The following is a 15,298-nucleotide window of genomic DNA, read 5'->3' as shown; positions in this document are numbered from 1 at the left end:
ACACAAGCTTGGTGGCGATGATCCCAGTGCCATGCCATATCATTCTTCAAGAATTCACGTTACAGTTCACTGCACTCGGACAGATTGGGAATGAACTTTCCAACATAGTTCACCATCCAGAGAAAGCGGTTAAGTTCAGTCTTGTCTGTGGGGTCGGCCATTTTTACCACAGTCCCGTGCATTGCATCAGTTACACGCAATCCATCACGTGTGAGGGTGTGGGCCATGTAGGTCACCGAATCGACTCCAACTTGGCATTTATCACGGTTTAATGTCAAGTGATTTTCTCGCACACGCTTCAGCACTCTATTTAAGCGCTCGTTATGCTCCTTTAGGGTTTTTCCCCAAATCAAAATATCGTCCATAATCAACTCGGCTCCTTCAAGATTATCAAAGATTTGAGATGCGATCCTCTGCCAGACTTTCGTAGCAGATTTGATCCCAAGGGCATTTGAATAGATATCTCCCGAATGGAGTATTGAAACACAGCAACTTAGAACTACTCTCGGATACTGGCAGTTGGCAGTACGCTTGTCCTGCATCTAGGGCAGTGAAATACTTTACCCCAGACAATTACTTACTACATTATCTATTGAATGCATTGGGTAGTGCTCACGTAATATTGCACGCTTGAGATCGTTAGGATCAAGTCATATGTGCAAAGATCCATTTGGCTTTTCAATGATATTGAATTAACCCACTCACTAGGCTCTTCGAACGGATCAACCACGTGCACATCTTCCTTGTGCATTTTTTTCAATTGAGCTTTCAAGCGATCATGTGTTAATGTGCCACATGACGAGGAGCATGCACCGCTGGTGGTACATTTGGATCAATCTTGATATCATACGTAGTTGGCAGACAGCCAAGGCATTTAAACACATGGTATACACATGCTCAACCATATTTACACATGAATTCACATGAAAACACTGATTTCACTGACACGATGTCATCAATGACTTGGAACACCGTAGGGTATGCACGACCTTTTTGCTAAATATCTAAAACAACTTGACCGACTGGGTGTCTTTGTTGATCGAAATAACCTCGTAGTTGTGGGCTCAAATTTTGAAATTCCTAATTCTGAACACAGCGATTTTGGAAAGCAATTCACTTCAGCGCCGGTGTAACAGTAACAAATGCCCCCTGGAAAAAGTGTCCGGCCCTATTGTATTCTGCAAAATGGTTCTATAGAGAACCAGACCGTTAATAGCTCAGAGACTGAAGCGCATAATAGAATCCTTTGCTTCCCGGGCATTCTATCCTAGGACATTTTAAACTTCTACACCGGTATTGATCTTCAGCTTTACGGATTTTCCAGGAATTTTACAATCGACCTTCCACACGACGCGATACTGATTTGACGAAATTGAATCCACGAATAATCCTTGCTCATCGCGAGCATCGTACAAATCATCTGCTGCTAGCAAGTTCATCGATTTTCCTGGACATGGCATAGAAGCCCTGCAGCATGCTTGGAAATGACCAATCTTTTGGCATTTACCACACTTTTTGTTAATAGCTGGACATGTTCCTCTTTTGTGATACGTAAATCCACAGCGAGTACATTTGGCACCACCACCACTAGCATCAGAGTCAGTAATTCGTCTCGAAACAGGGGGTTTACCCTGGCCTCCCCTAAAGCCAAAACCTCCACGCCAAGCCCCAGCATTACCACGACCAGGCTGGTTGGCATGCACAGCATTCACAGTAGGGTCAGTACCAGAACCACTACTAGAAGAAGATTTTTCCATCTCACTCTTCTGCTTTTTGCTCGTTTATGCAGCACGACAGAATTTAATAGCAGTCTCAAGTGTCGAATCTGGTACACATAGCTGGGTTTCCTCATCCATACAGCCTGGCACAATCTGATGCCCGATCATGGCCTCGCGCATATTGCCATAATTACCGTTTTCAGAGAGCCTTCTTAGCTCTGTTACTTATTGATCAATGGACTCGTCAGCATTTTGGTTTCTGTGCGTAAATCTGTGCCTCTCAAATGTTTCATTTTTTAGCAGATTGCAATATGCTGCAAATTTGATCATAACAGGTTCCCTCGTTTTCAAACGTGCATGTATTGTAGACAACAAGTCCCTCGCTGCCCACGAGGTTCAGCGGAATCATTACCTTACGTTGTCGGATTTTTCATCCAGTGGACTCGCGGCCCAAAAAATGTCAAACTCTTGTTGGATCGTTTCCAGTGTTCGGCGAGGTTAACGACTAACTGACGTATGTCATGGTACTTCAAGTATATTGTATCACACAACATGAAAATCAATTTCAATTACTATTGCCAGGTGGCAGCACATACATCATTAAATTTAAAGGGATAATGTCACACTGTACATTTCTAAAGCATGTCTTCAACTGGAATTACGCATGACCTCTATTCAAATGGGGAATTTCTACTTGTTAAACAGTGTCGTACTTTACAAACATACTTTCCATCATCCCACGGCCAGCAATGAATGGCAGCGTTGAACTGCGATAGACACTGCGCTTTTGTAGATATAGAAGCCTTCCACCGAAATAGAGCTCTGATCTGTGCAAAATGAATACAATATCTCGACACATGGGTCAATCCATCGCCCCATGGACAATCACGACTGATGTCCATAAACTTCAAGACTCTCTGCACCTTTGCAGCCTTCAAAAGAAAAAGCCCTCTTCAATATGACGACCCTCACTCGTCAATTTTCATCGCCACATGGCAAGCCACGAATGATTTGCATGTGCTGCGAGACTAGCGGCACCTTTGCAGATATGGTAGCCTTTTACCGTAACAGCCCTTATTGCTAAGACATATTCCATCAGTCACTATATCACTTTTAATGCTACAAAAACCAAGTTTATCGTGTTTAGTGTTGGGCCAGATCATGTCCCAGAATTTGTAATATTTGATAACACGATAATTCAATCCAGTGCCTTTGAAATTCATTTGGGGATTCCTATCGGCCCCAGGTTAGGAGATCAACGATTTGATATTGCAATCAATGAATTGTATAAAAAAACGAATATGGTGATGGCTTTTTTCAAAACACGCCAATACAGAAAATAGATACGAGCTGTTTAGAACATTTGGCATGTCACTCTATGGAAGTCAACTATGGGATCTTTCTATGAATACCTTCGAAAGAATCTCGATAACATCGCGGAAATGTGTTAGACAAATAATGACCCTGCCATATAGAACACATAATGTTCTATCCTACTCATAGTAAATGATACGGACATTTTAACACAACTTGAAAAGAGGACTTTAAAATACATCCTGTCACTACATTCCCTGTCAAATGAATACGTCCAAATGAGTGTTACCCTACTTAAACTGGGCAGCAACAGTGGCTTGGGAAATAGTCTGAAGCACATCAGTCACAAATACGGCTTGGATAAAGAAGGTTCTATTGAGGTGTACAGAAATTCACTTGGTTTAATGAGTGATAAAAATTTCCTACAGGCCACAGAAAGAGAAAGACAGGTTGCAGTGCAAATAAGAGAGTTAATAAAATTAAGGAGACATGCAGTTGACATACTGACAACCATTGAAAGGGAGGAAATAATCCAATATTTATGTGTAATGTAACACATGTTGGCACCCGTTGTAATATTATGTAATTGATATCGAGATAGACTTGTAATCACTTGTAACCACTGCACCCAGCACTTTGCACACCATGGCACTGTAAAATATGTACCTGATGTACGAAATAAACATATATATACTATATATTTGTTGTGACACTCCTACTCTACCCTCGGGTCCCAGACGAACTCCGGTAGAGACTTTAGGTTGATAGTCACAGGTTGAGTTGTTGCAGATCACATGTTATTAATGCCTTTTGCTGTGCCGAGTATATCCGGTCTCATGACAAAGGGCTCCGTCTGGGATACCATAATTCTTTAAATGAGACACCATTGAGTTGACGTCCGACTTTTTTCAAATGCTGCAATATTGCCCCTTTGAAACAAGCTTTCCCATCATATGGCCTGCTTAATTCCAGAAAACCAATAATATATATCCTGAAATTCTGGAGATAGGGGCCAAAGTATAGCCCTTCCACCCTCAACAGGGCCTTTGTGTCGGCAACTTCAAAGGCGAAAATCTCAACTGCCACAGGGATTTGGGTAATAAAACTTTGTGGATGTATGGCCACTTACACCATATTTCATAATCAGCAATCAAAACTTCGTGCGCTAGTGTAGTCTTTGAATAACAGTCGTCGATAACCATCATGATTTACATGATGTTTCACGTCTGGACTGCTTTTCCCTATTACACCGGTTACACCTAAAACATGGAATGCAGTCTTCAATATGTTGAATACTTAGCAGGAGGGCTCTGAACACCTATTGAAACATCTTTTCTAAGCCATGCATCCCAGAGAGGCCAATTTGCATGGTTGTAGGGGGAGTTGCTTGTACTTGGCTCCTTGCACAAGTCCATTCCAGGCTGTTCATGACAGTAAAATACAAATAGGAAGGCAATGTTCATCTGAGAACCTCTTCTATTGGGTTGTTGGGACGGCTTAGAGAATGAGTTACAGTAGGCCCCTACCATCAACAGGCCTTTGCACATGTACTCTCAACTATCATGTGAATATAACCGCATATTCCTCTCATTATGCCGCCATGTTGTCCAGGAGGATACCGCTAGAATTAAGGAAGAAATGAACAACAAGGTCAATAGTAGAGAGAAGCAGTCATGTGTTTCTCAGATTTTTATTATATGTAGAACTAAGAGTAATATTCAGACTATTATGATCATTACACAGTGAACCCCGATGATTGGTTATCCTGGTCAAGGCAAATGCACACTTAGTAATAGACCACTCAAATTTAGTCCTGTAATATGCCATTGAGTTTTGATTCAAAGCACATACTGAACAACAAAACAGACATACTAGTCCTTAGTAATACAAAACCTCATAGGCCTCTATTTTAAAACAGGGAGACATACTAGTCACACTAAGTCCTGTAATACATGTACATTATGTATCATTACATTACAAATCAACCTGTTCAATCACCTGAGCTCGCAGTCTTGATCTTGTCATCATGCTTTCGGCAAGTTGATGCTGGGCATCGAAATGGCTGTCAACTCTATCTCTGCTCAAATGACCACATTTCTGTTGGCAAGCAAGCCGGGAGAAATAGCTTGATACCTGCTGTGTTGTAAACCACTCATCTTGTGGAAAGCGGCCCTTTATCTTCTTGGCTGAAAGTAAACAGCAGAGAGAATATCATACACTGGTATGCTATAATGTCGTCTTATGAAAAACAATGACTGGGTAGGCTAGGACTAGGAGTAGCCTTACGGTAGGCCTACCTGCTGTTGTTGATGCCACACTTTTTCCGCCTCCACCGCCTCCTTGTGGCCTGAATCGCAGTCTTGACAAATTGCTGCAATGTAAAAGATCAAGATGTCAAGAACTACCCTAGGCTAGACTGATGCGATACATAGAACTGGAAAGGCCTCCGAGACCTAGGCCTACATGTATGTAGTATCAGTCACGCTAAGTTTGATTGTTGAAATGAAACAATCAGAGATCGGAGCCAACCTACCTGATCCAATTGGCAGCAAAACATTCCAAATCTGGTTTATCTCCTTCGAGACTAGCGCTGGAATGGCACGGTCTTTACATGGCACGCGTTTCGAAGATACCGAATGGAGGGGGTGCTGGCATTTACGGGATGGCTTCCAGTCAAGGCCCAGTTTATATCAGTGGGTAGGGCAGATTGTGGGTAGGACATCACCAAACAAACCTGCACGCAGGGCGATCAGCTCCCATTCGGCCTTTGGGCCAATGCTACCTTGCACATGTCTGAGAAGGGGATCAACTTTCAGTCCGAGAAGATGTCTGTGTATATCCTTCTTACACTCCTTCAGAACAACACAACTAGCCTCGCCTGGATACTTCCGTATCAAGCCACATCTCAATGCAGGGAAGATGCCTGAAAACCCGCAGTTAATGGGCTTTGGGCCTTGTTATTCAGTCATTTCTAACAGAACTGTCAAAACTCTTCATTCAGGGCAGAGTCCTGTATTCATCCACGACCGGAAGTGTGGCACATAGAGCTTATCAAAATGTCAAGTTGTGGTAAATACATGGCTGGGATGGACCAAAGTGGAATTAATTCTCAATCTGTGGTTGATTTTTAATCTACAGAGTCAGGCCATCACAGAAATATGCTTTTTGATAATATATTTAAGAAAATGTGGTCTCACTGGTCAGTTTAGAACTTGTACTTTGACAGGGCCATATCAATGCGCCAGTGACGTTTTGATGGATATGGTGTACGGAAATCTCATTTTCTCAGGCAATCGGTATTGGAATGTTTCTAAACTTTATTATGCTATTGGCAAAGGGTTCTTCTTGACACATATAAAATTTTGTGCAGATTGATTGGTCCAATGTGTACTTTTTTTACCAAAACTTATGCACAACAATGTACACGTAATGTACACAGGTTTTAATAGAGGTCTCTGGCCTTCATGCAAGCACTTTTTTTCTTTCTTTTGCACTTACAAGTAAACTTGTAAAGACCAGTTCCGGAGCTGCCGTACAGGTCTGGCTGAACTATAAAAAACGAGTATAGGGCCTACCCTAAGTAGAAGGGTTGTTGAGGGTGGGTAGGGGGGGTATCTGGGGGCAAACATATGTTTTTGATGACTTTAACTGAGGGAATGACGGCACTTGCTCGTATCACAGGGGTTTATGCCCATTTCCTGTGTAACTGAAAAACCACTAAAAACCAGGGGTGTTCATGACCCTCAGTAAAAGAAAGGAAAGTACCGCACAAAGTTTTGATTGTTCTAATTGAAAGATTAACACTTCATGTCACTTATGATAAAAGATTATTTTCCCAAACCCTGTGGCAGTTGAGAAAACCCAAAATATGTTCAACTAATTTTTTGGGCCCTAAGGGACAGGGCAACTTTAAGGGCCATGATACCCTTAATCCCAAAATGATATGAAGCCCATTTTTTTTCAGAATCAGGCAAATGACCTATACTTCAAAACCCCTGAAAACAATATGTGGTAAATTAGCTGGGGCAGGTGCAAGAAATTGAGAAATGTGGTAGATTTTTGGTTAAAAAATCTCACTTTTTTAAAGGGGAAATGAACAAAACAGAATTTGACCCCTAAAACCGGACCAGTGTGTTTTTTTGCCGAAAGGCTTTACCTGCCCACACCCTACCCTAAGACCAAACTTTGGGGCAAATATAAGCCAGATCCGTGATCCAGTGGGTTATCACCTCCTTTTGGTTTTTGCATGGTCCACTCATGCAATGACACTTAACCCTTTTCTGATCATATCGAGCATGTCCACGAAATAATAAATCGCGTTTAGTTCTTAACTCGAGCAAAGTAGTTCAAATAAATAGATAAAACAATAAAATAATAAAATAAGTACTTAATTTATTTGAAAGACTCCGATTCGGGTGACGTTATAGATGGTATCAGTGTGGGATTTGGACAGTGTCCACTATGGTTACCACAGCGCTAGCAGAGGAAAAATAACAAAACTCAGGCGTATTCAACAGCAAATAATTCCTATTCTATGGTATTCAACGGGGATTTGCTGTTAGATATTTCCAGATAATAACGTAAACACATCTGTTAAGGGTTGACCATAGGTACCGCCAAAATTCTAAAGAAATTATAACCTTTTCAAAACATCGTGAATGCTCATTTCAAGGGCTGGAGTCTGTTCTTTGTTTCACAGAGAACAGCCTCCCAGGATTTAAATGAGCATTCAATTATTAGGCAAGGATTTTGAGGTCTAGTCAAAATGGCGGTACCTATGGTCAACCCTCAATAGGTTTATATTGGTGTAGCTGTACTGAATAAATAGAGAAAAACAGTGTTTTTAAGCCCTGTATGCTTAATTTAGGGTACATATTATGTTTATTTCTACCATATCTGCCTAGGTTGTGAATATTATTTCATGTGCTCTGTTGGGTAGTATGTAAACCAGAATAGGCAGGTGTGATAGGATACACTTGACTCAAAGTGTTCTAAAGTGACTTAAAATACAATACAAGCCCTTCGGCGACATAGGCTCACTGGTTTAATGATGGTTTAGGTGGCGCATTGATCACTTTCTGGAAGTGCGCTTGTTTTCGATGCGTGGGATTCATTTGAGGTTAGGGAGTTCAATTGTTGGGGTGTGGTAGGGATAGGGGCCTTTCAGCATTAGGAGGTGTGAGGGCCAATATGAGAAATGTACAGTTTGGTTGTGGGCGAGGGGAACTCGAAACTGCTATTGTAAGGTACCCCACTCAAGCCTAAGGCCCTATTGACAAAGTTAACTGCCAGGTTATAAAGTGCCGTGCCCGGGGGGGGGGGGGCAATCACTGTCAATTACAGTTATATCACATCTTTATTACGTACCGGTAATTATTACTTCATTAGGACTTAGAGTAACCATCAGACTGGTACCAATTTATAGGGCAAATAACTTCACTGACTTTTTATTAACCGGCACAGGGGTTATTAGTGAAGGTTGGGGGGGGGGGGGGGGGGGGCATGTTTGTACAAGAATGGAAATTGTCCAAATAACCCTCTTGTTCTAGTGAGTGAAGAGTTTGGATTTAATGGCTATGGCAAGCCCGTTTCTTCATATTTCAAATAAAGCAGGTTCTTTTAATGGTTTCTTTTCAAAGAAACGTAGTGTCTTCATGGACAAGGTCCAAGTGTCTTTTCAAAAAGGTTTCTTTTAAAAAAACTTTTCAAAAACCTAGTTTCGTTTCAAAAACCAGGTTTCTTTACAAATAAACTTGTTTTTTATGAACAGGATCAAAGAAACGAAGTTTCGTTGAAAAGAAACCAAGTTAATTTAAAAGAAACTTGGTTTATTTGAAACTGATGAACAACGGCTTGCCATAAACGCCCGAGCAATCGATAATCTGTAAGTCAAGATGATAAGGCCCACCCAATCACAAGACACTGTGAAGGCATCAGATGCACAGGAACTTGACGCAAAAGAAGAAAAAAAGAAATTTGTAATCATATAAGAGATTCTTTTATGATTACTATTTTTTTCCATCAAGTTTCTGTGATCAGATGCATCCTGCATCATCTTTTTACATATATGCTGAAACATGAGCATCTGTAAAAGTAACGGGAATTGATGCAAATTTTCAATTGACAAGCCCAAGCCTTCTCAAGAACGAAAAAAGTTCTATGTCCAAAACGCAAACAACAACACGTGGTTATGATATTTAAAAAGATACGGACACGGAATTCTATGTGACGTCATTCGCGCCAAAGAACGGCACGACCTTGTCTGATTTCCCGCGGGCTTTCCCCCACAGAGGGCCGAGGGGACGAACTGTCAAGGGGTCGATTTGTACTAAGGACGATTTGACCGCTTTGCTCGTGCCATGCATAAACTCGCACGAAATTCATTCCTTTCTCTGCGCATGTTTGTCGGCCGTTTGTCGATCGATTCGATATAAATACACAATATATGAATATGAAATAGATAGTTTGTGGCGATGACGCCAACACTCGTGGATTTGCACTGCTCAGGTCTTTCAAAAGATATTCGAAATTGCTAAGGTAATGGATTCGTTGAAACATAGAACGCTCGTCCCCATGCACGAGCTTACGTACATAAGACCATAATAAATCAATATGACTCACCCCCTGGACAAGGGGCGTTCCTAAATTACATGGCAAATCGACAAAAACGGATATATTCGATGGTTTATGGTCCAAAATCACTTCACGAGACACAACTTCGACGCTGAACGCAGCCAATGATACCAATTGCGCCAACATCGGTCAACGCATATAGACAAACGGTGTAAACGCAAAATGAGGTTGAAAATCTGACATAAAAATAATGGTCACTATGGGACAGTGAGCCAATGAGACGGCAGACGGTCCGCTATGGTTACTTCATGCACTTCCATGACTGTCCGCTACGTTTACACATGTAGTGAATGGAACTGACATATCCATTGGCTACATGTGTAACCATAGCGGACAAGCGGACAGTCATGAAAATGACTCAGGTAACCATAGCGGACCGTCTGCCTTATTTTATTGCATTAACAGTCACTTTATAGAACACTTTTAGCCAAGTACTTGTTATCATATCTGCCTATTCTTGTGTACATGCTACATAACACAGCACATGAAATAATCTTCAAAACTTAGGCAGATATGTGAGACATAAGCGCAATTTGTACCCTAAATTAGGCATAGGTCTACGTACAAAAACACTGCTTTTTCTACTCATGCAAGACAGCTTAATCAATATAAAACTGTTGACATGTGTTCAAGTTATCGTCCGAAAATATCAAACAGCAAAGCCACGTCAAGTGGTGCAATATAACAGGAATTATTAGCTGCTGAATCTGCCTGTGCTTTAAAACTTGTTATTGTCGTCTGCTAGCACTGTGGTAACCATTGTGGACAGTGACTTGCTGACACTGTCCACACTGGGTAAATCATGCCTCTACCCTTACCTTTGGGTGTAAGAAGGTGTGTTGTTTTTCTTTGGGGGGGGGGGGGGGGAGGGGTTCTGGCCTGGATAAGAGGGTTTTGGTAAAAGAGTTATCCATTTTAATGTCGATTTTTACATCTACTTTTTTTCTCGTTTCCCTTCTTATTGGCGAGTTCAATATCCACCCAATTCACTAATTGAAACAGTAGCGGGCACCCAGGATGCTTCATAACAAAAGTGGCGTGATCTCTACATCTGTGTGAAGGCAGATAAATTGAACGAATAAATTGAATTTCAGGGCTCTCCTGAGTTGCCCGTTAACTGACCCTTGTTATGTTTCAACATATGTTTAACATTTATACCCTAAACTAGCCATTTTCTTAGGCGGTCTACAATGATTACTTCGAAGATTCCAGAACCTGACCCCCAACTTTCAAATTGCCATACAAACCTCCCGATACAAAAACATCTGGATTTGTTCTTGGCAATTATTATACACCAAATACACAATTTGTTTGGAATACAGTTTCAAATGGTAATGACGATGTTTGTTGGGATCGGACGTCCTTTCCATTTCCATCTCCAACGCGGAGTATTCCGAACGAGTTGAGCTGCCTTAAGCGGAGTAACTGGATCCAATGTTTTTCAATGAAGCACAGTTTCTGTCCTAATGATTACACTGGATATCCGGAAATCAACAAAAGGTCCGACCCCCAACCCACGGAAATATAAAACAATCACAGTGGCTTAAGGAACCCTGGATTAAGACTCGTAAAAATCAACTGACCCAAACGACCAAAAGTGGAAGAAACTAACCTTTCACCTTCAGCGAATTAACTAACTCATATAGTAGTAATAAGTTTGGAATGGTCTTTTTAGGGAGCAGAATGGACCAAAAAACACTCTTGAGTGTGTTTTTGTGGATATCTTTTTGTTGATAAGGAATCATTCTTGCTATGACACGCTTCTAAATTATGTTGAAAATATCAATCAAACCATTTTGACTTTGATTTTTTAATAATGACATTTTATTGTCTACGACTTTCCTCTTATAACAGTGACCCCAAATCCACCACAACCCGGAATGGATGTACGTACCACTGCCACCTTTGTGTCAGTCCCTGTTGTGGTGGTTATCGTATCAGGCGTACTGTTTATATCCATATACACTTTTGTGCGAAGAAGACACGCCAAGAAACTTCAAAACGTGAGTTATTTCGAATTTTTTTTAGAGCAAAGACTTTTAATCCCACGCACTTTTTTAAGCCTTTGTTGTAATTGTATAATCTTCTCAGTTGCTTCCTGTCAATAGAACCGTAGTTGTTTCGCTGAAACTAACCTTCTAGAGGCGAAAAGGCAATTTTACTTTCTTATAGTGTTCAAGTTTAGCGCCTAGTTTGGTTCGCCCCTTTGATTTCCATTGTAGTCTTTAAGCTCTTGAGATTTTCCGTAGGGCGAGCGCATTGACAGAAGTCAAAAGAATAATTATCAAAGCCGATTTAGCGCGTATAGGCTTTCAAAGAGGGAACTGTTGGCTTTTTCAGAAGGGTAAATGTCCACGTCATTTTGGATTTCACTCTGCAAAAGCTACTATTTTCTCAAATCTTTTCTTGCTAAATCCAGAGTCTTTCAAAATCATCTAAATCTAAACACAGTTTCTAAACAAGAGACTTGCATATCTAGAAAAGGATTTGTCCAGCCCGATTTAGGAGGAAAATGGTCGCTTGTTGGCATTTTGGCACCGTCCGTCTATACAATACCGCAGTGTCCGTCGTCCGTCGTCGTTGTCGTCCGTCGTCATATCCTATTTCAAAAACAGTGGCACGTTTCTTAACTGCTAGGGCTATGAACTTGAAACTTTGTACATAGGACCCCTCAGGTCAGGCGACCTCTGACAATGAATTTCGGTCTGATCTGATTCTTAACTTGGCCACCAGGGGGCCAGAAGTGGAAACCTAAAAAGTTTGATATCTCTCTTATGAGTGACCCGTTTTCGATAAAATTGTTATAGTAGGTACTCCTAGCAAGGATACATCACATATCATGAGGGTTTTGAAGTTTTCAAGGTCACAGAGGTCAAATGGTGTAAATTGGCCGTTTGAGTGTAACTATGGTACGTTTCTTAACCACTTAAGTTGTGAATTTGAAAAATGATGCACATGACCCCTTATGTCATATAACCGCAGACTCAGTATTTCGGTCTGATCTGATTCTTGACTTGGTCACCAGGGGGCCGAAACTAAAAAAAGGTAAAAAGTGCAATATCTTGTTTTCGATGAATTTTTATGTTAGGTACTCCTAGCAAAGGTACATCACATGTTTTATGGCGTTTTGATTTGACCTTATTTTCAAGGTCACAGAAGTTATTGGCCGTTTGGGTGTAACTACGGCTCGTCTCTTAGCCGATTAAACTATGAACTTGAAATTTGGTACAACTGACTCTCTATGTCATGTAACCTCTGACATTGAATTTCGGTCCGATCTAATTCTCGACTTGGTCACCAGGGGGCCAGAAGTTGAAACCTAAAAGTGTGATATCTCTCGTATGAGTGACTAGTTTTCGATAAAACGTTGATGGTAGGTTCTCCTAGCAAGGATACATCACATATTATACGGGTTTTTGATTTGTCCAAATTTTCAAGGTCACATCTAGGTCAAATGGCATAAATTGGCCGTTTCAGTGTAACTATGGTACGTTTCTTAACCGCAAAACCTATGAACTTGAAATTTGGTACACATGACTTCCTACGTCATGTTACCTCGGACACCGAATTTCGATCCGATCTGATTCTAGACTTGGCCACCAGGAGGCCAAAACTAAAAAAGGGAAAAGTGCAATATCTCGCTTATTAGTGAATTGTTAGAAAATTATTCTAGTACACTCGTCTCCAGGTGGATGTTGTGTATGTATGTAAAGACAGCAATGGATTAGAAAATTACAACAAAGCGAGGCTTGTCCGTATTTCGATCGAGCGAATCCGGGCTCCAGTGCGAAAGTGCTTTGGCAATACACAGAGGAGTACATAAAGGCAAGACATAGAACAAACCTCTATCTCAACCGGTACTATGGTACCTAAAAGCAGTTATACATGCTTACGGTGTATAGTGTATACAATGGGTGATTTCAAAGTTGGTTTTGGTTTTAGTGTTGGGTGTTAGTGTCAGTTTTATTCTTAATTTCTACCCCTAAAAACCTATGTCTGGATAAGACCAATTCGAGGTTTTAGTTTAACACCAACACCTGGTTTTATCTAAACACCTAAAACGTGGGCTGAAACTAAGGAGAAGTTTTATTCTGCAGGTAAAACTAACACCAAGATGGACAGAGATAAAACCTTGGAAAAACCAAACATGCATGTTGTTGTCGTTGTTACTGTTGTTTCCCTATTGAAACCGCTTCCGATCTTGCCTGACAAGAATTTTAGCAAACGCCTCAAATAAAAATTGTCAAAACATTGAAAACATTTGTCAGAAATACAAATTTGGTCGTCTTCTTTCACGTCCATCATCATTCCCATCAGCGTTCAAAATACCAGCAACCACTCCTTGAAATGGTACGGACAACATGATTTTTTTCCCTTCTTAACACCAACACCAACTTTGAAATCCACTCGGTGTTAATGCCTAAGGTGTTAGTTTTATTGGTAATACAAAATGCACTACAAATCTTCCAAATATAACACCGAGCTGGGATTAAGATCAGACCTTGGTGTTCCAATTGGTTTCAGTGTGAAACTAAAACCTAATTTGAAATGGGATGATGCTAAATCTGAGTGTCAAAACTAACACCAGAACTGATTTCATTTCTGGTGTTGTGGAGAGTTTTAGTTTTAGTCCCGGTGTTAGTTTTTGACACTAAAACCATCCCTTAGTTTTAAGCTAAAACCGGACATGATGCTAAAACCAACAAACAGCGACTTTGAAATAGGATGAAACTAAAACCCACTTCATTTCAATGCTGGTTTAATCAAGGGTTTTAGTGTTCCATTTAGTTTTAAAACTAAATCTAAAAACTGAAATCACCCAATGTATACTTTTTTGCGGTCTGTCTGCTGACACCAAGTCCCGGTACGAGTTTGTGAACATTAATGCATGATGTCTATACAGCGATGATCTACAATGTATGTACATAGTGTATGTTGTACATAGATTTCGCCGATTTTATAGTCCTCTTTTGACACAAGCAACTCTCCCTAAAGCTCTCAATAGTTTTGAATGGTATCATCTCTGTTCTGAACAACATATAATGACTGTTTCTTATGTCTGTGACAACTTAATCAACGAGTTTGAGTGATTTTCAGGCATAAATTATGACGTCTTGGTCGCTAAAAAGTCTCAGTAGCGGGAGATATGAACTCCTTACACATATCAATGATGGATTTTGCTTTTTGTTTTTTAGAAGAAGGGGTATTATTTTGTCATGCTATAAAAATTGCTTTAAATTGTAGACAGTTGCTAATCAATTTCCAAAACTAATCCATTTCGGACTTTGATTAGCAAAATTGCTACTCGTTGAAAAAATGTGTTTCAAGCCTAGATGTCCCCAAAATGTTCACATTTCAACAGTAAGGGGTTTGCGCACAGCCTAACACATCCGAGCCTCACAGTGGCGGAGACTCCAGAGTCTGGCAAGACTCAACTGACAATTCTAGTTTTCGATGATATTTGTATGGTAGTTACTCCAAGCAACGATACATCACATGTCGTACCGACTTTGGTTTGACCTATATACTATACATGTAGCATGTTTCTTAACCAGGATGAATTCCTAACCACCAAGTATTCTATACGGTGAGCACAATGACCCTTGGCCATTTCATTTCCTAATATGTATTTG

The 15,298-nt window shown here is 40.6% G+C and overlaps 1 protein-coding gene across 4 annotated transcripts in view; it reads left to right on the top strand.

Moving 5' to 3' along the window:
* The window catches only part of LOC135502324 (ankyrin repeat and death domain-containing protein 1B-like), an 89,395-nt gene that overhangs the window by 30,329 nt on the left and 43,768 nt on the right, over nt 1-15,298 (top strand). For all 4 annotated transcript variants that reach the window (XM_064795061.1, XM_064795063.1, XM_064795062.1 and 1 more), the window contains exon 5: nt 11,520-11,668. In XM_064795061.1, the coding sequence (XP_064651131.1) occupies nt 11,520-11,668 (149 nt within the window). The remainder of the gene's footprint in view (nt 1-11,519; nt 11,669-15,298) is intronic.

The sequence above is a fragment of the Lineus longissimus genome, chromosome 18 (assembly GCF_910592395.1).
Source record: "Lineus longissimus chromosome 18, tnLinLong1.2, whole genome shotgun sequence".
Lineage (NCBI taxonomy): Eukaryota > Metazoa > Nemertea > Pilidiophora > Heteronemertea > Lineidae > Lineus > Lineus longissimus.
Note: the sequence above shows the minus strand (reverse complement) of the source record. Positions and strands in the feature narration are given on the sequence as shown.